Here is a 26320-nt window from a genome sequence, read left to right as displayed (position 1 = left end):
ACTCGTGTCATCCGAAGCCCACATGTGTGTGGAAGAGAAATCCCAACAGCACAGAAGAGAACGAGGGAGCCGTCTATTCAGATCACCAACTGGTGAATTAGCTAACTCCCCATGTGAAAAGAAAGAAAAGTATTTCAGAAATAAAAACAAAAATTCCGACTGAACTCTTTTACTATGTTGATAGCAACGTGGAGACTGAATTGATTTCTGTCGATTTAGAACTCAGCAAGGCAACCAACTTGGTCAGTTTAACTGAATGGCTGCGACGGAAATTGTCTGGCGATGTAAGACTTGGTCCTTCATTGCTGTAGCTGGACAGCAGTCTGGGGGCAGAGCAGCAGCCTCCAAAAACACCTGCAAACCTCCTCCAATTCATCAGCACAGCCAGTTCTGTGTTTAAAAAACAGCCTACTTCCCCCAGACCTGAGTCACTGCGGGAGGCAGGCTGGCCAATGCCAATGACTCTGCTGTATGTCATGCTCATGGTTGCCAAGTTTAGACAGAAACGTATCCGTTCACCTTCTCAGAGATTTCTGCACTTTTCGCAATGCATGGGCCCTCTGTAACCTTCACTCAGCCCGATTTCAGCAACCCCACACACAGTCCACTCCTTGCACAGGAAGGGCACACAGCAGCCTCAGCCATAGCCTCCTTTCTAAACTCCAGACTCTGTGCTGGCTGACAAAGACTGCCCATGCAAACAAGCAGCAAACCCAATGTGACTCTTAGGGTAGCGACCCTTGCAGCTGTCTGCTCTGGAGAGCAGGTCTTCTGCTGACAACAGGCAAAACGACCTCAACACGTGCTCGGTGGAGATAACGCGGGAGAGTGAGGTTCTCTAGCAAGCCAGAGGGTTCTGCTGGAGTGACAAGGGGCCGTGGACTGCCTTCTGCAAGCCAGGAGGAAAGCAGATAAAGTGGGAACCATCCAGTGCCCACAGTGCCTTTAAAGTCCTTCCTTTAAAGTGGCTGTCTGCGGCTTGTCTGAGCAACCTGCCTCTGGCGAGCAACCTGCCTCTGGCCTTGGCGCTGGGAAAGGGAAAAATTGAACTGGGTCACTGCAGGACACAGCAGAATGCAATATATGCTCTGGGGCAGAGGTTCTCTCGCGCTCCTGATGCTGGGACCCTTTAATATAGCTCTCCATCTTGTAGTGACCTGTCCCCAACTGTAAAATTACTTTTGTTGTCACTTCATAGCTGTAATTTGTTACTGTTATGCGTTGTGATGTAAATGTCTATTTTCTGATGGTCTTAGGTGACCCCTCACACACAAAGGTGTCATGACCCACAGGTTACTAGGGATACTGCTAAGCTGAGTCCCTTAGCTCCTATCCCCTGTACACCCTCTTCCAGTGAGACATGTGGCTAGCAGTCACAGGCACCACCAGCTTTTGCCATGTAACTTTAAATGTCAGGGACAAAGGAAGGCCGCTGGAGGGAGGACAAGGGAAAACACGTTTCTGTGCTTTCAGCTTTCTTCTTCTAACTGAGCATCCAGGGACATGTGGGAAGTTCAGAGTCAAAGTGTGGAACACTAAGGAGCAAGTGGCATTTAATGTGCTGTGAGCTTACCTGACCACAACCACCTTCATAAAACCCAGAGCCCGTGACAATGCAGTGAGTAGTCCAGCTACTGACGACCAAGGTAGGGACTGCAGTTTTCATGCGGAATCTACCTTGGGCACTCTGGGTCATTTGTGACATCCAGTTAGCTTCGCTTGAGATGGCAGAGGAAGGACACGTGAGCTGGCTTTGAGATCAGTGTGGGTTGGCTACTGTAACGAACAGCTAAGATGTTGAACTTTATTGTGGCATGCGGTTCAGAGGTCTCAGTCTCTTGACTGACCAGCCATGTGGTCCTAAGCCTGGGATATCAAATCACAATGGAGTGTGTGGCAGAGCAAAGCCTTCACTTAACAGCCAGGAATTAAAGAGGAAGAGGGTGAGACCGGGGCCCCACAATCCTCTTCCAGAGCATGTTCACAATGACCCAATACCTAACACTGCAGCCCATCCCTTCCCCTGCAGTGCTGGGGAGCAGGCCTTTAACTCACTGGCCTTTGGGGGAAATTGGCAGAGCAGAGCAGTACCCACAGGATTCTTCGGTAAAGGTAGGGTCTGTAAACCACTGAGTACCCAGGATATAACTCAGAGGGAAAATAACAAAGACAAAAGCCCTGAACGCTATGCAGTGATAACTGCTCAGGTGACAAACAGCCACCCGGATTCCTGTGCGAGTCTTTCCACCCAGAATGAGCCCACGGGATTGCCTGCTGGGGTCAGAATTCTAGCTTTGCTCTACGTGCATGCCTTCCACAACTCCAAACTACCCTCCCAGACAGATGCTGAGGGACAGGAGAGGAGAGAAACAGCACATATCTTTAGAATATCTTTGATCTTAAAGAGATTTAAACCCAGAGCATAACACACGGGTTGAGGTGCCTCTGACGAGACAGACAAAGATGTATTGACCTATAAAAAGTCATTTAATGTATACTCCAGATGGCCAATACAAGCTGGTTAGACAATTAGCCCTTGAAGAGTTCGTTTATAGTCATAGAAAAATGTTCTGCCTTGTTAAAAAAGTTTAGTCAACAAAAACATATCCATCAGCGAATGGGCTTCCATTTTTTTCCATTTGCATGTTTGCAAGGTTAACTAAAAATACATACATATGCATCTCCGAGCGGTCCACTAGCTAATCAGCTTTGGCAATACACTGCACAGGGGTATACTACCATTGGTTTCGGACATTAGGTTAGCTTTAAGCTTGCTGGCTATTCCAACGACTGGAGGCAGCTTGGAGCCCAGTCCCTGGAAAGCAGTTGTAGGATTAACGACCCGTTTCCCTGACACCTTGTCCAGGGTGAGAGGTCTGGGTGCAGACTTGCTAATCCAAGGGTGCCTTAATGCTTGAGCTGGGGTGAGGCGGGCAGAGGGGTCCCACTGAAGACATCTTTTCAGAAACTCTATGAACAAGTAATCTTCACACCCTTTCAGTGCTGTGGCCCAGTCTTTGCTGCCCGGGGGGCCTCGCTTCTTACCCCTGCGTGAGCGACCCCCCAGAAGTACAACCCGCCCGTCTGCCTGAGTAGTCACAGAGCAGTAGCGAGGCAATCCCTTGGAGTTAATAAAGTACTTGGCACGTTTGGATTGCTCCAGGAGTTTTGGTGGGGGCATCCCTAGCAACTCCATCATGCAGGCCAACTGGTCTCCTTCTTCCTCGCCGGGGAACAGAGGCTGTCCTGTCAAGAGTTCTGCAAGGATGCAACCAAAACTCCAGATGTCGATGGGCGTGCTGTAGCGGCAGCCCAGGATGATTTCTGGGGCCCTGTAGAAACGAGACTGGATGTAGGTGTAAAGCTTCTGGTACTCGAAGCAGCTGGACCCAAAGTCGATGACCTTGGTTGCACTGCGCCCGTGATGTTTCAGGAGAATGTTCTCTGGCTTCAGGTCACAGTGAATGATCTTATTTTTGTGAAGAGCGTCCAAGGACTGCAAGATGGACTGGGCAAACTTGCGAACCAACTGGACACTGAAACCCTGAAACTTGTTTTTCTTAATGAGCTCATACAAGTCTATGCTCAGCAGCTCAAAGGCCATGCACACATGGTTCCGGAAGGTGAAACTTTCGAGCATGTGGATAACATTCATGCTACCAGTTTTATCCTGTTTCTTCAGATGCTCCAAAATCCGGATCTCCTCAGCTGCCTGACGATGAAAACGCTTCTCGTTACGCACCATTTTTAGGGCCACGTACTGTCGCAGTTTGTGATCATAGACACGGGCTACCTGTCCAAAACTCCCCTTGCCAATAATTTTCAACACTTCATAGCGGTAAGCGAGATGGTCCCGAGGCACATGAATATAGGCCCCGTCCGCGTCATCATATCCCCCATTATTGGGGCCACCAATAACTCCCTGTCGCTTTTTGGCATTTGGACCCACGAAGTAGATTTCTGGGTAGCTGATGATCTCCAGCTTCTCATAGGCAGTGAGGTGGTGTTTATACTGCTTCAGGGCTTGCTCGGGAGTCAGCGGCAGCACTTTCGATGGTTTGGATGAACTGCTGGATTTCACCGTGTTCAGGCTTTCGGAACTCTTCCCCTGAGAAACAGGAGAGGACTTTTCACAGTTGCTACCGCCATCCGACTGAAGAGTACTGGATCTCCTGTTGCCAAATTCTTGAAACAGCTGTTCTACCTTCATCTCACTTCCATTCACGAAGTGATGAGTGTGATTTCTCGTCAATGGCTCAGTGGTACTCTACAAAAGAGAAACACGCGAACTGTTAATGGCACTAGACTACTAGAAAGGCAAAAGGGCCTTCTTTTTTGTTTTTTGAGACAGGTTTCTCTGTCAAACAGTCCTGGATGTCCTGGAACTCGCTCTGTAGACCAGGCTGGTCTTGAACTCATAGAGATACACCTGCCTCTGCCTCCCGAGTGCTGGGATCAAAGATGTGCACCACCACTGCCCTGCTACAAAAGGGACTTCTAACTAATCAATATCAAAACATGTCAGTCACTTTTATTCTAAAGTTAAAAGACCCAAACCGGACTGAAGAGATGGCTCAGCGGTAAGAGCAACTGCTACGCAAGAGTGGGGACCTGAGTTCAGAGGCTTCTGTAAAAAGTTGCCCTTGGGCCTGAGACCCCAGTGTTGAGGGGGACAGAGACAGACACCCAGACCAGTTCCAGGTTCGGTGAGAGATCTGTGGTGGAGAATGTTAGAGCAGGATAGGTGACACACAGGTCACACACACACAGGTCACACACACACAGGTCACACACACACAGGTCACACACACACAGGTCACACACACACAGGTCACACACACACAGGTGCAGGGGGACAAAGCCCTAAATAAGAAAGCACCAGTCTCTGGACATGCATTTCATTGATTCTTGGATTCCCTGAACACACCCACCCCAGACCCTAGATCCTACATATGGCCAGCTATGTTCAAGACAGGGTGACTTCAACATGCTGTCTTCCTTCTCTTAGGCCTTTGAACTGAGACTCCTCTACTCTGCCATCTGTTCATATCCTATACACCTTCAGGACCCAACTCCAGTCTTCTGTAGTACCGTACTAATTTAGTCTCATACTTTGACTATGCTTATTATTTCTTGGTGGGGAGGAGGGCATGGGCCCAACACACAGATGGAGGGCAGAGAATACTTCCAGTTCTCTCCTCCTACCATAGGACTCCCAGGGACGAGCTCAGGCTTGGCTTGAAGAGCCTTTACCACAGAGCCAGCTTACTTTTAGAAATAAAAACCAGGAGTGAGTTCCCGGCTTCCTTCCATCTATTCAATACTCACCAGGTCTACTGTTCACATACACTTGGAACCCATACTAAAAAATAAGTACTCTTAAGACGTTTAATCTCCATATAAGGCTGAGCTAGGCAAAGAATAATGCCTTTAGTTATATTTATATATAAAAAATCAACTGGTCTTTTTCTTGAATAATTTCCTATCTAGTTTTAATACACCTAAATATTTACTGCTAATGCCTTTGGAATACACTATAGGTATAGACACAGTTGAAAGGTCTGTGCTGGGGCCCTGGCTGCCCTCCTCAAAGCTCTCGGACCTGACTATTATTTGAACCTGTCAGAACTTCTTCTGCTTCTTGGTCTATAAAATGTGGACAATACCTACTTGTAGCATGTTGTGGGAATCAAACTATAACCAAAACATGAAAAACTTACAATCTATAAAGCATATTCAAAATACTAGCTACAACTTCTTAAGCCCCCATTCTCTTTGCCCCTTCCCCCTGTTGATTTTTTCTTCTTCGGTGGCTTCCTCCACACCACAGGCTCCCTCTACTGAACATCTAGCAAAGAAGGGCCCAGCTTTCCCATGGGAAAACCTAATTCTCATTCTCCCTCGCATAAAGCCCACCTTCTGCTTGCTAGTCAATGTTTTATGTTAACTTTCCAGGTATATTCAACTTTAAGATAAAATGCTGCCTCAATGCAAAGGAAGGCCTCTCTGGGCGTCACTGTCAGCCTCTGGTGGACAAGTATCTGTGGTACTGGGTCTGACCCTGCAATTCCTCTGCCTTGTGGGAGATCCTGAAGGTCTTCACCTCACTTCTGTGTGTGATGGAGAAAGGGGTCTCCTAAGAACAAGTATTTAATAGAGGTCTAATCGTCATAGAATTATTTTAACAAAACTAAAAATGCCACTGGGATCTCCGGACTCCCATTTCTCCCATATGTTGAGCCTTATCTGCACTCTCTGAGAATCAAGTGCTAACTCACAGGCGGGAATTTCCCAGGCCACGCCCATCCCCCCACCCCTGGAAATGTAAACAGGGCTATCCTTTCCTGGCCCCCTCTGATTCTTCCATCATCCTCATTTCCTTCTCTGGCCTCACCTGTGCCTGCCAGGCTCTCTCATCATCCTGGCCACGCTCTCCCTGTTCACACTTGCATCTGTGGGATGCACGGTGTCTCTCTTGAAGAAGTATGGCCCCTAAGACAGTAAGTAGCTCAGAAGCAGTCCGCTACAGATTATCAAAGTTCAGGTCTGCAGCAAACAGGGGGATTCCATCAAGGATTCTTCCACACAGGAAGGGGATCTTTCCTTACCAGTCTTCTCTTTCTTATAAATCTCAAATCCTGATAAGAGTCAATTATATTCCAAATCTTCTGGGCTATAATGAAACATTCTTTCCATTTCCCCCCTCAATCTACAGTTATTATGCTTTGAATGCAGATGGCCCCCATAGGCCCACAGAGTGGACCACTAGGAGGTGTGGCCTTGTTGGACAAGGTGTGTCACTGGGGGTGGCTCTGAAGTTTTAGATGCTCACACGAGGTGGTCCAGTGTCACCCTTTCTTCCTGCTGCCTGCTGACCCAGATGAAAAACTCTCAGCTACCCCTCCAGTACCATGTTTGCCTGTCTGCTGCCATGCTCCCCACCACCATGATAATGGGCTAAACCTCTGAAACTGTAAGCCAGACCCAATTAAATGTTTTCCTTTATAAGAGCTGCCGTGGTCACTATGTCTCTTCACAGCAATAGAAACCCTAACTAAGACAACAGTGTTCATATGTAAGATATTAATAGTTATAAAATACTATGTATTTTTAGCCTAGGTTATAATTTTGATAATCAGAAAGGTATACAATGGACTCAACCAAATGTTTTGTTAACCATGTTATTATGTAAAGAGACAGATCAGGGGGGAGTTACCATGTTCTATTTCTTAAGAATGCTTCACTGATGTGGAAAACATAATGTGTTTTACATAAAGCGTGCTCTATTAGATGAGTCCTAAAAATCCTGTTGGGAAATTCAGAATGAATAATCTTCTGACCTAGATATAGAAACTTACCCTTGGAAGTAGAAGATATACTTCAGTTGGTAGAGTATTTGCCTAACATGCATGAGGTCCTGGGTTCAATCCCCCCTCACCCCCATCTGCCTTCAATCTCCGAAACAAAGAACTCAGTCCAATAAAAGCCTTGTGGCAAATAATTTACACTTTAGATGAGTCCGTGTAAAGCACCTTGAAAAGCACTGAAGCCACTGTGTGAAGACAAACAGGCACTCAGATGATGGAATCATGGCACTATGAACTTTAAGTGCTCCCAGGGGTCAAAAAGCACTTTTTCAGAAAAGTCTGCAAATAACAGGGAGACAGAAGTGTTTGCAAGGGTGCCAGAGTTCAAAGCCTCAGAACGCATGTCAATGCTGTGTGGGCATAGAGCCCGTCTCAAGACAGAAACTGAGCAAGCTGGCTAGTAAGACTAGTCATTCCTACCTGAGAGCTCTTGATTGAGAGACCCTACCCCAATGAATAAGATAGAAGAGAATACATGCACATCACACACACAAGAAAAGTGGATGCGGGGGGGGGGGGGGGGGGGTTTAAAAAAAACTTACAGTGACATGTTGGATTAGAATTTAAAATCTTAGGGTTTTCCCGTGAGTGTCACTCTGAACACCATGATGTAATAAATTAACTTGACGCCAAAATACAATCTTAAGTGACCTACTGGACAGAGAGCGGCATGGATCAACTCTGAACTAAGTTAAACGAGGGTGGCGTCAGATGTCAATACGCAAGATCTTCTGCAGGAGTTTTCAGCGCAGCGCTGGGCTGACCAGACTGGAAGATATGTTGGGCACCAGAGATGGTTCTGGACTTCTCTGAGGTTTTCTGATACCAGAGAAATAAACTCACAGGGATGGAAAAAACCTCCACCACACTCCAGAAGAGATTTAAAGATAGTATGACCAGACTTCCAAATATTTTGAGACCATGCTAAGTAATATCATCAGTCTTGAAAGTGGTAAAAACTAGAGAAGAAGTAGGAACAATTACAAGACTAACAAGATGGCTGTGCTTACCAGGAAGCTTGCCACCAAGTCTGACACCTGCACGTGAGGACACACAAAACTTGAACAAATAGATAAATGCAAAATTTTTAAAGTCAAATGACAGAGTAAAGTAAGAAAGGGACAATTTCCAAGTGGTAAGTAGAAACACGGAAGGGAAGACTACCAAGCAGTCAGCCCTGCGCCTCAGAAGCTCCGTGACGCAACACATTGTAGCACATCTCCAAGTCACAGACAGGCGCCTCGCCTTGGAACTGGTCCAGGCTCTGCTCTACTCCTCTCCTTATGCGGAGGGACAGACTGTACTGTCATTTCTTTATGACCTGAAGCCAGTGTCGGGAGCTAAAGGTCTGCAGTTCCTAAAAGGATTTGAATGCATCAAAACCCATCCTGTATTGTTTCGGCTTAATCTGTGAGTTAAAACAAAACCAAAACCAAAACCAGCTGTTGCTCACATACTGATCAGCCAGGACCGAAAAGGAAAGATGAGCTGATTATGAATTCTGACATTTTTTTCCCTTGTTGTTTCTGTTAAAAGAAGCATTTGTAATACCCTACATTATGTCATCTGCTATAAGAAGAAATATCGCCTACACAAGAGGATCCCCCTGCTCTACCACCTGCCATATTTACCCTAAGAGAAAGTACAAGGTAGGCAAGGACTTCAAAACTGTTCCAAAGGCTGAACTCAAACCACGTGACAGTTTTCCCTGAGTCAGGATCAAAAGCAAACCAAACACGGTGGCATACCCACTTAATACCAGCACTCTAGAGACAGAAGCAGACGCATCTCTGCTTGAATCCAGCCTGGTCTACGTGAGAGTTTCAGGCCAGGCACAACTACATACCGAGACTCTGTGTCCCGCAAAAATTTTTAAATTGTTTTAAAAACTGAAAGAAACCCCTCAAAACAGAAAAAAAAAAAAAAAAAAAAAAAAAAAAACCTCAAAACAAAAGAAACAAACCACCAAGACAGAGGGAAGTCTGTCCTGAGCAGCATGACGTAGCCCTTCCTTTACTTACATTTAGTCTTCTGGAGAGAGGTGCTTCAGCAGGATTGCAGGGTGTGTTTAAACAGGGGGGGCATCTGGTTTCATCTATCATCATGAAGGTATCGTAGACACCATCCCCCAGCCTAGTTGGAAGGGTTCCAGAGAAAACCGGTCAGTAAACAAACAAAAGGAGCTTGCAGTTTCAAAACACCCCAGGCCTGAACTGTTTCTCACCCCTTCCGCCACTGCTCATAAACAAGTGGGGCCCTGGGCAGTGGATGAGAAGGATTTCAATCTTTCTCCATTTTTATATTTTTGGTGTGAGCCTAGCCTTTAATGCCCGAGCCATCTCTCCAGCCCTCTTTTTTATTTTTAAAAATTAATTACAAAGCGCTGGTTGTCCTGGAACTCACTATGTAGACCGAGCTGGCCTTGAATTCACAGGCCTTGATCCGACAGTCTACATCTCTGCACCACCACTCTTGGCTCCTTTTTTCTTTTTAAAGAAAGAAAACTATTTCTAGACTCAAATTTTAAAATAGTTACAACAGGCTAGATGTTATGGTGTACGTCTTTAATCCCAGCACTCAGGAGACAGGGTCGGGTGGATTCCTGTGAGTTCAATGCCAGCCTGGTCTACAGGGTGAGTTCCAGGACAGCCAGAGCTACATAATAAAGAGACTCCTTCTCTAACAAAACAATAAATAAACAAAATGGTTACAACAAATCTTACTTTCTGAATGTTCAAAAAAAAAAAAAAAAAACAAATGAGGGGCCATCAATTAACATACTACTTGAAAATGAAGACCAATTTGAATAGGAAACCTAAAATCAGAAAAAAATAAACAGGACAGAGGTGTTTGTTGTCTCAGGACTTGGATTCTTTTTTCTTTTTTGGTTTTTCGAGACAGGGTTTCTCTGTGGCTTTGGAGCCTGTCCTGGAACTAGCTCTGTAGACCAGGCTGGTCTCGAACTCACAGAGATCCGCCTGCCTCTGCCTCGCGAGTGCTGGGATTAAAGGCGTGCACCGCCATCTCCCGGTTTTGGATTCTTATCCGCAGGTGCCGCCTTCCCCTCGGGCGATGGCGGTGCACACCTTTAATCCCAGCACTCGGGAGGCAGGGGCAGGCGGATCTCTGTGAGTTCGAGACCAGCCTGGTCTACAAGAGCTAGTTCCAGGACAGGCTCCAAAGCCACAGAGAAACCCTGTCTCGAAAAACCAAAAAAATAAAAAAAATAAACTCACAGGTTACCAGGACGAAAAGATCGAGTAGACACTCTGACAAGCAAGAAACCCTTCAGGGCTGTCTTCTCCTATTTACCTACACACCTACTTACATACAGCCAACCTAACTTGAGAAAAAAGGCAGCCAACAGGAACCGGATGCTTTAAGTTACAAAACGTACTGAATCTCTCTTCTGATCCCACTGTGTTTCCTGGACGATGGGGATGTTTAAAATGCTAAAGGGAGCACACAGATAGAGTCTGTTCTTACACTGTGGATCTGCCACTGTGAAGTCACACAAACAATGGGCAGGATCCACAAGATGGCCTTGAATAATACACTTCATCTGCTACCGACTCTACGGATTTCCCGGCCACACATGGCAATGTTTCACGCTGTCATCTCAGATGATATACTACAAACACAATTGTGACTAGGTAACATTTTTTCATTGTCTTTAAAAAAAATACCATTTTTATATTTCACCTTTAAGATTTGTCTTATAAAATTAGTTCTGGAGTTTAACTGAAGTGTTAAAGGAATAAAAAGAGGGCTTAAAAATACACACACTAAAAAAAAATTTGAAGTATCTTCTTAAGAAGAACGTGTTCATGTTCAAAGTCTCGATGACAGAAGCCAATTTTTTTCTGGATGGGACCGGCCTCTGGCACAGCAAGATGAAATACACAGGAACCCGCACCGCATCTGCAGAGCAGCAGCCAGATGCGAACAACCCGAGAGAATTCCCTCACCCAGGGCTCGGTGCGAAAAGAGGGGCCCCCACAAAACCAGGCGACGTGTGGGGAGCAAGCTCCCCGGGCTGTTGGCTTCTCGAGCAACAGGGCGCGGTTCACAGGTCCTGTGCACAGGTCCCCGGCGTGCTCCCTGCCCCGGCTCTCCGGAGGCCGAGCCGCTCGCCCGCTCCCGCCCTTCCCGCTCACGACGCTGATGGACAGGCAGCCCGGACCCGCAAGGAGTCCTCCCGCTCCCCCCCCCCCGGGCGCCGTTACCTCCGCTGCTGCGGCTGGAGCCCGGTCCCCGGCAGCGCCCCGTCCCTCCTCTCGCGCCCGCGGGCTGCGCCTCCCATCGCGAGCTCGTCCCGTGGCCACAGCGGCGGCAGTTGGCCGGCACGGTCGCCACCAGCACCGCACCTCCTGGCCTCGCTACGAGCGGCGGCTCCGCTCTCGGCTCGCGCCGCGGGGTAGGGAGACCGCGCGGGAGCGGTCGCGTCGCCTAGCAACCGCGCCGCCGCGCCGCGCCTGCGCAACTCCGCCGCGGAGGGGGCGGAGCAAGAGGCTTGCTGCTCACCGAAGTGCACTTATCTCGTTTTTGGTTTTCTTTCTTTCTTTCTTTCTTTCTTTCTTTCTTTCTTTCTTTCTTTCTTTCTTTCTTTCTTTCTTTCTTTCTTTCTTTCTTTCTTTCTTTCTTTCTTTCTTTCTTTCTTTCTTTCTTTCTTTCTTTTTTTCTTTCTTTCTTTCTTTCTTCTTTCCTTTCTTCCTTTCTTTTTACAGAAGAGGAAACTGAGGCCCGAGAAGCTGCGCTTCTTCGTACTCATTTAGCAGTGAAACCAATCCTGAAAGTATCTGCAGCGCAGCCTTCCTGCTCTGCAGGCCCTTTGGAAAACTGCCCGTCTTTAATGTCACATTCTTTCTGAAAAGTTCAGGATGTTAAGCTGACTTCAACAGTTGGAATGAAAGTGAAAAGGAAGGTGGTTAAGTCACACAAGAGGTGGCTGTGTTGAGCAAGGTACCCAACGGATTTCCTACCGCTTCAACAATGAGCCTACTGAATCCACCAGAAAAACCACAAGTCGGACGCGCACGCCACCTGGTGTACACTGGGCGTTATTTCAAAGAGCTTAATTCCATAAATCTTCAAATTTCCACCCAAAACTCCTTTCTGCGGTCCTAAAAGTCACAGTCCCTGTTCTTGTCTCTGAAGATCCACGATCTCTTTACAGTTAGGAATCCGTCCATTTCGGACACTTTAATTTCTTATGACCAGTGTTGTTTTAGCCTCTCTGTGTTATAAATAAAAATGTTTTCTTTGACGATGACCTTTTAAAGTTTTTAAATAGCCTTTTCTTTCTGCCTCTCCTTCACCCACACAACCAGTAGTGCAATCTTGCGTTCGTAGGGGTTTTTATTTGGGCTCTTTGAGTCTTTTGTTTGAAGACGGAGTTCCATGGCAACAAGAGATTCCTCTCAGCTACCAAGATTACAAAATTCTACTAAAGGATCCTGCTCCTGATGAACACCTCAGACTGCTTTACGGCGGCAAAGAGTTGAATGGAACTTGCCTGCACGTGTTTAATTGCCTCGTTGTGAATCACTGCATCTCCCCTTCTGCCTTTACGATTCATCTCCTGAGCCAAGCTGATGCGTTCCTGCTCTGCTCACCCCTAAGTGGGTTGGGGAGTGGATACAGAGGCCCCCTTTGTTTAGCTCCATGTTTCCATGGTCAAGGGAGGGAGAACTCCTTGAGGGTACTGGACTTCATGGCTTTCTGACCTTAGTGACCTAAGTACTTTTCAGTATTTCTTTGAAGGACCCCTGTTTTATAACAACAACCACACCCTCTCTAAAGAACTACCCTGTGACCTCCCGCTATTGAGAAGCCTCTCTTAAGTGTAGTTCAATACACTCACTATGGCAGCCTGTGTACGGAAACTAAAACAATACAAAGAAAACATGGCCACTGCGCAAGGATAAAGTGTTCCATATTTTTATATATTTCACATATGTAAAATATATACTTGATAAACATTAACTGCGCAAGGATAAAGTGTTCCATATTTTTATATATTTCACATATGTAAAATATATACTTGATAAACATTAAAGTAAATAAAGAAGTACATGAAGGTGCGAGGACAAAGCTTTGAGGGATTGAGAAGTGGGAGGAGGGATTTTGGTTTGATATGTTCAGATACGTTGGCTAAGGGCTAGAGAGATGACTCAGTGATTAAGAGCCCTGGATGCTCTTGCAGAGGACCGGCTTTGATGCCCAGCCTCCACATGGCAGTTCACGACCATCCATAGCTCCAATTCCAGGGGGTCCAATGCCCTCTTCTAACATCTGAGAGTGTCAGGCACACATGTGGTGCACTGTCATACATGTGCTCAATACACTCACATACAAAGATAAACCTAAAATGTTTTTCCAAAGACAGATTGGATACATATATAAAGTTATTGAATAACAAATTAAAATATTTTTAAATAAATGAAGAGTGGTTCAAAATCACCATTATCTCTCTCCGAAAAGCTAAAACAAGAATTACCTACCACAGGCTAGCCAAGCCATCTGAGACGTTTGTCTGTCTTTTTTTTTTTTTTCAAAGTGATCCTTAACATTTCAGAGTTTAATTAAGCACATAAAACTGTACTACTTAATATATTTCTCCATGAACTTCTTGTGAAACTCAGATCGCAGTGTGTCATTTACAAATCTTTTGTCTTTCTTCTGATTATCTATTCCTTTTGCACAGTTCTTAAAAATGACATCATCATCCCACCTTCTTTTAACCTTGAAGTTGGCCTGAGGCTGGGACGGGCCAGTGAGATTAAGGAGAGGGTTTCCACTCAGAATATTTTCCATGCGAATTCTCTCTTCTTCTGCTTTTTGTTCTTGTTCCTTCCTGGCCTGGTCCTCAGCTCTTTCCTTCTTGATTTTCTCCAGCTCTGCCAGAAGAGCCGCAGTGTCATCATCATCGCTCTCTTCTTCAAAATCCTCATCATCCTCATCCGTGAGAGGGTCATCGGCATCAAGGTTGGCAGCGGGGATCTGGTCTAAGCGGGGCTTCTTGGACACGGAAGAGGAAGTTGTATGTTCTCGGGTCGGATGGTCTCTAGTTTTTTCCCTTGCAGCAGCTCTCTCTCTCCTCCAATTCTCTCCTAAAGTCACGGTTGCGAACCTCTTCAGGAGCATCTTGTGTAGTTTGTCTGTATTTTATCTTTGTATGGGAGGGAAGGTCTCTGCTTGAATATTGCTTTGAGAGCTGGCTCAAATCCCTTTCTCCTTTTCCTCTTCCACCTCTGGCAGGTTCAAAAGTCGGTCTGGCTGCTGTTGTCATCTTTTATTCTCTTGTCGGGGACCGACGCAGCACCCTCCGATGTTCACCCACGAACCATTGCAACTCCAGGCTCCCAGAAACCTCCGCGCCCCGTTTGTCCTTCTTTTGAAGTCAGTTCTAATATACAGGAAAACTAAAGAGCCTGTAATAAGTGTTTTAAATGCAACTATCCCAGAATCTTAGGGGAAAAAAATAAAGGAATTTAGAAGTGTTGCTCAATAATACAATTTCTGCATAGCGTGATAGAAGCCCTGGTTTTTACTTCCAGTACCACAAAAACAGGTGACAAGTGGTCATTGGGGGGGGGCAGAGAAAAAGCCCCTGCGACCACTCAGGTGTAACTTGTGACAAAGCAGTTGTTGGAGGCTCAAGTTCAGCTTGAAATCATTTCGCTGCTATGAATTTCTCTGTAGCAAAATGTGTCATGGTGCGTATGACGATACACGTGTCACAAAACTGGAATGCATGTATAAAATAAACCATTTGTTAAAAACCTGTGAGCCAGCCGGGCGGTGGTGGCGCACGCCTTTAATCCCAGCACTTGGGAGGCAGAGGCAGGCAGATCTCTGTGAGTTCGAGACCAGCCTGGTCTACTACAAGAGCTAGTTCCAGGACAGGCTCCAAAACCACAGAGAAACCCTGTCTCGAAAAAAAACAAAAAACCAAAAATAAATAAATAAATAAACAAACAAACAAAAAACCACCTGTGAGCCTCACTCTTTCAGAACTTGGTCTTGTGTCTCCTAAGCCCTTAAGGTTGTCCTTATTAGTCCCAAGCCCTTTCCTCAGAATTATTTTATGCTGCTTCTTTTTACATTTTTTTCCCCTTCTAACTTGGATGTCCAGCTCCCAAACCACTACCCAGGGTAACTCAGAGAAGACTTCTCAGGAGCAAGGACTGAAAATTTTCACATGAGCTGAGAGTCATTCTCTTTATTATTCTGCAGCTCTAGTTCCCTTGCTCTAATTATCTCTGGTTCTCTTTAGTTCCATTCTCTGTGTCCTAAACCATTGGTTCCAATTCTTTCTAGTTCCAATTCTGCTTTAATTCTCTCTTTCAATTTTCTCTTGTTTCATCATTCACTTAGCTTAAATACATTTTTTACAAGACCTTGAAGCAATAAGGAAAAGAATTATAAGAGTTATACCTCATTGGTCATAGCGCATTCCTATATCCTAAATGATAAGGAACCAAGCATTTACCATGGCAATGCCAGATTTCAAGGTTCCAGGTGTAAGACTGTGACCAGAGGCCAGGGGCACGGTGCCTGATGAGACAAGCTGCAGAGAGATCTGCACAGAGGGTCAGGTCTTATCAGCCAGACTTGGCAAGTGAAGAATTGGCCTGATTTTTTAGGTGACTTTGCGTTAGTAAACTTGGTTAGACAGGTGCAACGCTGACCTTGTGCACATCTGTAAAGTTTTAACTTATGATCCATTTACAGAAATATTCAGTCTAGTTGGCACTTGCTCTGAGGTGAAAATGAGCTAATTGTATTTGGTTTAAAAGCAGGCTTTTAGGTGTCTTATAGTCCTTGTGGGACAATAGATCTAGTTTAAAGCATATCCTAGCTTATTTTCTTTATATCAAAATTATACAGATAAATGAGAAGTCATCTTCCTGACCATCCACAAATATATGTGCCCATAGACTGAGATACAATCACGAGATTACATGTACACATCATGTGTGATTACATGCTACAGTGCAGATATTGGGAAGGCACCAAAGCTGCTTTTGCACGTGTGAAATTGCAGACAGGAGCAGCAGTTTTCAGAGTTGTTGGTCCCACAGGCCTTTCCCAGATGGGATTCTCCTCCATCAGAGAATCATCCCTCTGGTGCGTTGACACCTGTGGTGACTTCCATGGCCTCTTGACAATAACCAGTGCTATCTACAGCCCAAACGGGCCTGAAATGTGTGTGTGTGTGTGTGTGTGTGTGTGTGTGTGTGTGTGTGTGTGTATGCCTGTGTGCATGAGAGAGAGAGAAGAGAGAGAGAGAGAACTTCTGGAAGTCAGTTCTTCCTTTCCACCATGGGTTCTGTGGTTTGAACTCAGGTTGTAAGGTTTGCATGGAAAGTTCTTTCAGCCTCTGTGCCATCTTGCCATCCCTTGAGTTCTGTAGCCCACAAGCACCCAACAGTGAGAAGTATAGCTGGCCGATCTCTGACTAACTCACGGAAGTATTCCAGTGAGGAAACCCAGTTTGCAAAGCTTTGGGAATATTGGTCTTTGGGCTAGTCACTGTCACTTCTGTAAAACCCTTCTGAAGCCATGGTACTCCCCTTTCCATGGTGGGACTCCTCCCTAAAAGACCTCAGCAGTGTATTAGCCCATTATTGGGCATAGTGCCCTCGTGTATTGCTCCACTGGATGACTTTTCATTCGGCTGTATAACCTTGATATATAGAATATAGACTGGGTGCCTGGAATTCTGGAGAAGGGCCTAGAGAAAGGAAATATTCCTCACTTGGGCACATGGGGGGGGCGGAGCTGCCACTTGGCCTGGAGGCAGGAAATTCCAGGCTCCAGGAGTTTACACCATCATACATAGTTTCCCCTTTGCTTTAGCCACCTTAGGTGTTATCTCTAAAAGATTCCATTCCCTTTAATCAGCTAGCAGTTGTTGAAAACCCCAATGCGGAAATGCAGATCAAGTGTCTTCCAGTTTCTTTCCAGGGCTTACTCTGGTTGCTATGGCCACCACAGACGCAAGTGTTCCCAGTGGCTGTGGGAACAGAAGCGCTTAGTGCACAGCGATGCAGCATTTTTCTGCCCCCTTTTTCTACCTTTATCAGTTACAAAGTTCTAGCTTAACTAACCACACAAATGTGATTAACACACAAACTCCCTCTCCCTCTCTTAGAAATCACAGTCCCTTCCTCTTTTTACCCTCTTTGGATATGCCTGGGCGCTTCACAGCCACGCCCCCTCTGAGACGTAAGTAAGCTAACTGACACCTGCTTTATCAGTGTTATCTACCTTGTTGGCCCTAAAAAATGCATGCCTGGTATCCTTGCTATTGCCAATGAATTGTTACTTGTGTCTGTGTGGGTCGATAAACTGGAAACCTCGTGGGAGCACATGGAGAGAACACGCAAGAGCCCTGGGGAGAACATGGAAGAATAAAAAGACACGGTGAAAAGACGTGCGGGGCCAGTTTATTCCTTTCACCCTCAGACCCCTTTTAGCCGGTTTTTGCCTGCTGTAGCATTCCTCCTGGTTTCTGAGAAGTTTAGAGAGTGGGCACCCCCAATAAACTTCAATACTTGAGCACAGTTCTTGCCTTGAGAAGCCCAACATGTTACTAGAGTAGCCATAGCGTAACTCCTATAGGTGCTCCCGGAGTAGCAGGAAATGGATGCGCACAGTGTCACCAATCGTAGTTTGTATGAACCCCGGCAGGGCCAGCTCCGTGATTATGGCTAATGGCTGAGAATGATTATTTTCGGCTCAGTTCTTTGGGCTCTTGTGGCTTCTGTCCTCTGAATCACACTTACTTTTTAAATGAAAGATAGCTTTTGTTAGCAGGTGAATGAATGCCTTATTTATGTTGTTTCTTTTTATAGAGGTTTAGGAATCTAAAATTTTTGTTTGCTTTAATTTTCTACTGTCTTTGTACTTTTCAGTCCAAATTGGTGATTTTTCAGTAACATAATTAAAAAACTCCGCAGTTTTTGGAGTTTTATTTGGTTTGAAATTAGACAAAGCCATCCATACAGATCTCTTCAAGGTGATCTTTTCTCTACTTTGGGCTTCTCAGGCTGTTGAGGGCAGTGCCCTCATAATTGCTAGGGGTCCCGTGTGGGCAACACCTTCATGTTTAGTTAGGGTTTCTATTGCTGCGAAAAGGCACCGTGACCACAGCAACTCTTATAACAGAAATACATTAAATTGTGGTGGCTAACATCTTCAGAGATTTAGCCCATTATCATCATGAGGCAGCATGGTGGCGTGCTGGTAGACTTGGTGCTGGAGAAGCATTCGAGTGTCCTACATTTTGATTTGTAAACAACAGGAAGTGGTCTGAGACACTGGTCGTGGCTTGAGCATATATGAGACCTCAAATCCTGTCTCCACAGAGACACACTTCCTCCAACAAGACAAGGCCTCACCTCCTAATAGTGCCATTCGCTTTGGGGGTCATTTCCTTTCAAACCACTACACAATCCTTCAGTGGGGGTTACAGAAATGGGACACTTTGCCCTGTAATATTTTTCTCTTTTAAAGATTTGATTTATATACAGTAAAATCTACTATCCTTTTTCTTCTTTTTGTAATTTTGGGGATTCACTCCAGAGCTTCAGAAATGCTGGGCAGGCTCATTATCACAGAGGTATATCCCCAGCCCCTAAATTCACTACAGTTTACAGTTCTGTATAGAGTTGTCTAACTATCAATGCTATCATGGATGGTGTATTGGGTTCTCTAGAGTAATAGAACTTATAAATGAATCTACCTACCTATCTATCAATATCTATAATACAGATATACAAAAGCACATATGTATATATTAAAGGGGATTTATTAGAATGACTTACAGGCTAATCCAACAACAGCTGCCTATAAACAGAAGGTTTAAGAATCTAGTAGTAGTTCAGTCCATGAGACTGGATTCTCAGCTGTTCTTCAGGATATGCTGGGATCCTGAAGAAGTAGGCTTTAATGCCAGTGAAGGACTAGACTTGCCAGTAAGAGTGAGAGCAAGCAGGCAAAGAGAAAGAGCTTCCTTCTTCCACGCCTTTATGTAGGTTTCCAGCAGAAGGTATGGCCTAGAATGGGGTAAATTTTTCCAATTCAAAAGATGGAGATTAAAGGTGTGTCTTCCCTTCTCAATGATCTAGATTCAAAGTGAATCTTCCCACTTTAAATTAAGCAAAGAATCCCTCACTGGTGAGGCCCTCCATTTTTAGGTTTTAGTTCCAGATGTAGATACATATACAAGTTGACAACAAAGAACAGCCATCGCAGGTCAAAAAGTCCCACCATCCTCAAACATCTCCTGTGCCCCTCTGTAGCAATCATTAAACCTATACACACCACTGGCAACCATTGACGCTTTCTGCTCCCGCAGTGTTGCTCACATGTGTTACACAAATATACAGCAGCCTTGAGAATGGCTTCTCTCACTGAGCATCACAGATTTAAAATCATCCATATTAGAGATGATGGTAAATTCGTTTTTTGTTTTCTTTTTTTCAAAACAGGGTCTCTTTATGTAGCCCTCCCTGTCCTGGAACTCACTCTGTAGATCAGGCTGGTCTCCATCTTAGAGATCTACCTCCCTCTGCCTCCCAAGTGTTATAATTAAAGTCAAGTGCCACCAAACCCAGCTCACTGAGTAAATTCTTAAATCTGGCAGTACTGGATAATAAAGTAAACATATGCTGACTTTACACAAGCAATCATACTGTTTGAAGAGTATATATAATGTCTTACATGCTCATTAGCAAGATTTTCTGATGTGGGATTCCCCTCTGTATGCTGTGAATATCATTGGTTAATTGATGGAGGAAGGTCATTGGCTAATAAAGAAACTGCCTTAGCCCATTAAATAGGCCCAGCCTTTAGGTGGGTGGAGTAAACAAAACAGAATGCTGGGAGGAAGAGGAAGTGAGCTCAGATGCCATGCTCTCCTCTCCAGGGCAGACACGATGAAGCTCCGACCCAGGATGGACGTAGGCTAGAATCTTCCTGGTAAGCACACCTCGGTGCTACATACATTAATAGAAATGGGCCAGGCAGTGTTTAAATGAATACAGTTTGTGTGTTGTTATTTCAGGGCATAAGCTAGCCAGGCGGCTGGGAGCAGGGCGGCAGGAATGCAACCCGCAGCTCCTTCAACAGTTAATAAAGAAACTGCTTTGGACCTATAGTAGAGCTATAGGGGAACAGAGCTATGTGGGGAAAACTAAAGTGAATGCTGGGAGAAAGGAGGGTGGAGTCAGAGAGAAGCCATGTAGCCCCACTGAAGATAGATGCCAAAACTTTACCTGGTAAGCCACAGACACGTGGCAATACACAGATTAATTAACTTCTAAATGGGTTAAATAGGGCTGGAGAGATGGCTCAGAGGTTAAGAGCACTGACTGCTCTTCCAGAGGTCCTGAGTTCAAGTCCCAGCAACCACATGATGGCTCATAACCATCTATGAGATCTGGTTCCCTCTTCTGGCCTGCAGGTGTACAAACAGGCAGAACACTGTATACATAATAAATAAAATCTTTAAAAAAATAAATAAATGGGTTAAATAAATATGTAAGAGTTAGCCAATAAGAAGCTAGAGCTAATGGGCCAAGTAGTGATTTAAATAATATAGTTGCTGTGTGATTATTTCAGGGCTAAGCGGCCAGGAACAAACTAGCGGCCTTCTTACTATAATTTTCAGTTGCTTTTCATTTTTGGCTTTTTGTTTTAACTGTTGTAATAAATATAAAGTAACATCTTCTTGTGGTGTTGTTATTTAAATATTAATTTAATTTGTTGTGAGGGTACAAACGTGGGTCTACTCCACCTTGACTAAAGGTCAGAGTTTGAGCTACTCTTTCAAAGTTACTGGCAAAAGGTCTGACTTAAGGTATGGGTACAAACAAGATATCCTGACCTTGGGTGTGGTTACATAGTGTTGTGAGTATTAAGATGGCCCTTAGAGATAGATCCGTTCCACCTTCACCAAAGGTCTGAGAATTCAAGCCTATTCCTGCTCCTTCAAAAAAATCGTGGGAGGTTTGACCCAAGGAATGGCTGTGGACAGGATGCTTGGCCTAAGGTGTGGTCATTACATGTCCTGTCTCAACAACAGAGTACTTAACTGAGGATATAACTGTTTGATGCTCCAAGCACTGAAACAGGTAACAGATCTGTTTGTATCATGTTAAAGCAGCCCTTTGCCTTCTTCCCCCCCTTTTGGATTGGGGTATAGAAGCGTACAGAAAAATAAACATGGGCAATTTCAGTATTCACTAAATTTCCCTCCAGATGCTATCCTATGTCTCTGTCTTTTCTTTTGTACTTCTGATTTTTTTACCTGCCATTTCTTAATCCTCATGCTTCCTTTTAAGCACAGACAAATAAACCAGGTGAGATTGTGTAGCACTATTAATAAAAACCCAGAGGCAGATGTTGGGGTTCAACCTGAAGGTCAGAAAAGCAAAACAGCAATCCACTGGCTCTCACCTCTACCTTACACCACTGGTAATGTTCTGCCCAGATCATGGAGTCCATCTACAAGACCAAGTCCTGTATGCAAAAGCAATGAACCTTTATTCTTCCACAAATTTGCAAACTCAGACTCTCTGTGTGTCTAATATATTGGACTGATGAGAGAACCCCAAGCTCAGTTGGGGCTGGGTTTTTATAGGAGCAAAGGTGAGGGTGAGGGATTTCTAAGGTTCAGGACCCCTGATTGGCTGACATTTGTCAAGGGGTGTCCTGGTGAAAAGCAATGGGTGTGTGCTGGCAGGCGATCCTATCTGCAATGGTTGAGACATTGGGAATTTCCTTTGGATGATCTGCTCCTGGGTGGTGCCAGCCTAAGGCTCTTCCTGGAACCAGGTGCTGCCTGCTATGGCAGCTGTGTGGCCTGGACCCCATTATGTGTGGTCAGGCTGCCCTGGGTCCTGCATTTCCCCCTTTTCACAAGTACTGATGACAGGACCCAATCATGGGTCCTGCTTGCCAGGGGGCTTAAGGAGGTGGTATTGGGACCTCAGTACCATTAGCTTACAGATTTTTAGGGCAGTGACATTTGCATTTATTCCACTTTTAAAGTCCTGTATCTTTGATCTTTGAGTACAGCCAGATTATAATCCTGAATGATTTATATAGAAATAACAGTTTTTAAATGCCATATAATACCTCTTTGGTTATGCATAAAGAAGGTCAAGTATCTTATCTTACTGCAAAGAAATTTTAGTTAATAAATCTATCAATTGACAATTTGGGGCCTATTTGTCTGTTATGTCAATGGGCAATATAGGTAGCCACTTTATCCTCCATTCCAGGGAGTTCCCCCTTGTCTTTGGGCAGGGTGAAATTACCTGGCACAAGTGAGAAAGAGAGGCACAGAACGCCAACAAACCCGCTTAGGAGTTTATTAGAGGGGAGTGTGCACAGGCCTGGAGATCAAGGTGCAGAGAGAGAGAGAGCAAAAGATGGCACGTCCAGCTTTTAAAGGCTGCCCCACACGTGTGCACAGGAGGTTGGTGTGACCATGTCACACTGATGACGTAGATGACGGGTGACTCACGCATGCGTGCAAGGGTTTAGCTGAGTCATATATGGATGTAACCACGCATGTGTGCACGTGGATCATGTGGGGCCTTTTGTCCCCGAGGGCCTGACCACACATGCCCGCCTTTAGAACCCGGAAGTGCAGCCTTATCTGTGGCTGAATAAGTATACAGGGAGCGTAGGACGACGTGTTCTTTTCTATAACTACTTTGAACTGACATTGGGGTGTTGTTATCAGAGCCCAAGAAGGCTGAAAAGCTAGCCAAACGTAAGGAGGGAATTCAGGCAATGGGGCACTCACCAGAATATATGGTTCACAACTCTGTTGAAGAGACAAGGGAGCATTCACATCAGCTGGACTGGGCCACATCAGTTTTCAGCAAGTCCAGGGCTCACAGTCATTCTGAGCAGGTTGTAGTCATCAATTGATGTTTAGATGTGCCTGCCAGGCAAGTGGAAACATATTGAGACAAATTTAAACTAGGAACAGAAGTTAAAATTTATGTTCTTATAGGAAAAGAATACATTTGAAACTTTCAGGCCCATATTGAAATCCGTATCATAGAAAAAAGCAGATAACGAGTATCTGTAAAATAGACACGTACCTTTGAGTACTTGCTAAAATTACAGATTTGGGTTACAAGCATGTATACTTTTCTACTGTCCAGAGAGCCAGGTATGGATTAGACAGAGAAGTCTTTGGCCTGATGAGAAACACCTTAAAGTTTATACCTAGATGACAACCAAAATAAATGACCCAAACAGTAAGTAGTCATTGCTCTATCATCTTACCAGAACTATGCCATGAAAGGGAAAGAAATCAGAAATATTTTGAATATTTTAATCATCTATTTATACCATTGTAACCTGTATTTACATCTTAAATCATTTTTAGACCCTCAAAGCTTATAAGCTTTTATATTCTGAGGTTTATGTATCTTAAAACTTTTTTTATTAAGAGACTTAGTAGCTTTAGAAAAAGCAAGGCTTGGTTTCTGTATATATAAAATGAGCTAACAAGAAGTCTATGGCTTTGTGGAAGGGTTTGGATACCTGCTGCTGATAAGCTGACAAAGTTATAACTGGTCTATGCCATCAATACTATCAGAGATCCCAGAAAGAGAGATAATTTATACCTGAGTACAGAACAAGCAGCTTCCAAATCTATTAAAAATGACAGGGACCAGAGTCTATATATAGTTAACCATATCCAGGCCTCCACAGAATTGGAGGCAGAAATATCAAAACAGCAGTCTAAGCCAGGCCCATAAGGTGATTTTTTTTTTTCCTGTGGAAGAGGGATATGGGAAAAAACAGACCTTATTTTGCCTAGGCAAAAGTGGTGCAATCAATTCTCCAATGTCCTGCTGTTTGTCCACAGTCTGGGCAGGTCCTGGCAGCAGGTGTTGCACTGGGGCATCTCGTCCAATGGTCAGCATCATCATAGTCCAGGTGGAGACACCGTGGTGTCTCATAATCTTCTTTGGAGACCTTGGATCACTGCTACTATTTTGGAGTTTCTGTCTAATACAATAAACTTGTTAATCACTATTTTAAATGCCATATTCTGCAGATCTCTGAAGTATTTGAGGGCTGCCTAGGTATGTCTGATTAGACAAACTTTGTTTCTCGTTACTTGTTTCAATTTACTTTGAAACAATCAGTACTAGATTAAGAATGATTGACCAACTTGTATCTCCTATTAGTCTATAATAAGTTAACAGCTTTCACAAGACTAGAACTCCACACTCTGCAATGATTTTGAATTAAAGCTAATAAAGAAACTGAGTTAGTCATTCTGAGGGTAAAACAGAACCAGTTTGGTAAGGCAAGGAAAGGTGACAAGGAAAAGGCCCCCGGGGGGGGGGGGGGGGGGAGGGAGCCTAGGGGCTAGCTTTGGTCTTTTGCCAGAGATTAAGAGGGTGGCACCCTTTTTACGAAATAAGAACTTTCTCCAAGCCCCTTGAGGAAATGGGAGCTTTTTCTGGATAATGCTTTGGCCTTTTAATGTAGTTTCCCTGTTGTGTTGGTTCCCCCATCACAAAACTTTCCCCATTATTATTTTACAACTTCAGTTTTGTCAATTTTATGAATCTCAGTTCAGACATCTGACATGCGGGTGGTCCTAGGCAACCCCTGTACTTCTCCCAAAGGACTGAGACCCATAGGCTTGGACCCTGTTCCAAGCCCTCTGTCAAACTGCTTAGGTCCTTGCCTTGCTGCATCACGAGAAATGAACATCCCAGTTTCTGGTTAGCTTTTGGTGATTATGGCTGTGACCCTAGTGTTTGGTTTTTAGTTTTAGTTTTTATTTTAAGTCCAAATATTAACAATATAAAACATTTTGCAAACACAAATGTACCATAGTCTTATAAATTTAAATATTTTAAAAACTGTTCTTAAAAAAGTAAAATCTCTTAAATGTCTTCCTGTAATATCAAAAATAAAGTGCCTCTTTGGCCCACCTTTGATGACATATACATAGCCTGTCTTTTAGATCGCGGCCTTTTCCATTTCACCGCAGCTGGTACTTCTGGTGGCTATCACCTGGCACTGGCATTTCTAAAACTGTTAAGGTCCATCCTTGCAACTGCACATTTTTTGGGACTCTAGTCCTAACATTTATTTGTAAACCTCAGCTGTTTCCTATGATCCCTTTTGTCTTTATAACCATTATCACCTGGGTGACTCTTAAATTAACAAAGTTTAGCTGACAAAAACAGGTACATTTTTTAAAACATTGAGCTACAGCTTTAATACCTTAAATCATATATATATATATATATATATAACCTTTTTTTTAGAACAAGACACAAATCATCATACAAAAATTTATCCCAATCCAAACTATCTTGGAAATCAGTTGTTGCTCCGAGTTAGACCAACTCCATGTGGTACCTTTAATCAAGATGGCAGTGAAATCATGTGACATCTAATTTTTTTTTTACCTTTAGCAAAATGGCAATCTAAAATCCGAAATGAAGTCATGCCTCATTGTTTTCTTTATAATTACCCAAGCATAGATTTAACAGATTTTTTAACTATATCCAACAAAATAAATTTATAAATCTGAAGATACAGAATGTCCATATAACCCAAGTCCAATTTTTTTTTTGGCTGTTCTGCTTTGTTTTCTTCTCCTTGTCATTGTGCAGGGCCTCCGACAGAGTGACAGAGGAAACGTTTAAATAAGCACGGGTCTAGCGAAGGAAGAGCCATAATCCAACTCTAGAGCCAAATTTTTAATAAAGAACAGCATAAAACCGTTTTAACATTATCTGCATCAAAAAGTCACCTGAATTCTGCTGACTGGAATCCAGTGACCAGAGCTCAGAGACAAATGTGACCGCAGTGGTGATGGGTGGCAGAGACAGCAAAAGCGTCCACACCGTTTCCGTCTCAGCCCCATGCTGCATCAGAACTTACAC

The 26320-nt window shown here is 44.3% G+C and overlaps 1 protein-coding gene and 1 pseudogene across 1 annotated transcript; both read right to left on the bottom strand.

The window, feature by feature from the left end:
* Positions 1–1009: 1009 nt before the first annotated feature.
* On the bottom strand, positions 1010–11788 carry Dyrk3 (dual specificity tyrosine phosphorylation regulated kinase 3). Its single transcript, XM_050147870.1, has 3 exons — positions 11594–11788; positions 9389–9500; positions 1010–4267 (listed from the first exon to the last, which is right to left on the bottom strand). Exons 1-3 carry the CDS (start codon positions 11668–11670, stop codon positions 2696–2698), a joined length of 1761 nt encoding a protein of 586 aa, XP_050003827.1. The 5' UTR covers positions 11671–11788; the 3' UTR covers positions 1010–2695.
* A 2167-nt stretch (positions 11789–13955) lies between these two features.
* Positions 13956–14722, bottom strand: LOC126505042 (spliceosome-associated protein CWC15 homolog; annotated as a pseudogene).
* Between the last annotated feature and the right edge of the window lie 11598 nt (positions 14723–26320).

The sequence above is a fragment of the Alexandromys fortis genome, unplaced genomic scaffold (genome assembly GCF_014885135.2).
Source record: "Alexandromys fortis isolate MF-2015 unplaced genomic scaffold, M_Fortis_MF-2015_v1.1 scaffold_58, whole genome shotgun sequence".
In the NCBI taxonomy this organism is placed as follows: domain Eukaryota; kingdom Metazoa; phylum Chordata; class Mammalia; order Rodentia; family Cricetidae; genus Alexandromys; species Alexandromys fortis.
Note: the sequence above shows the minus strand (reverse complement) of the source record. Positions and strands in the feature narration are given on the sequence as shown.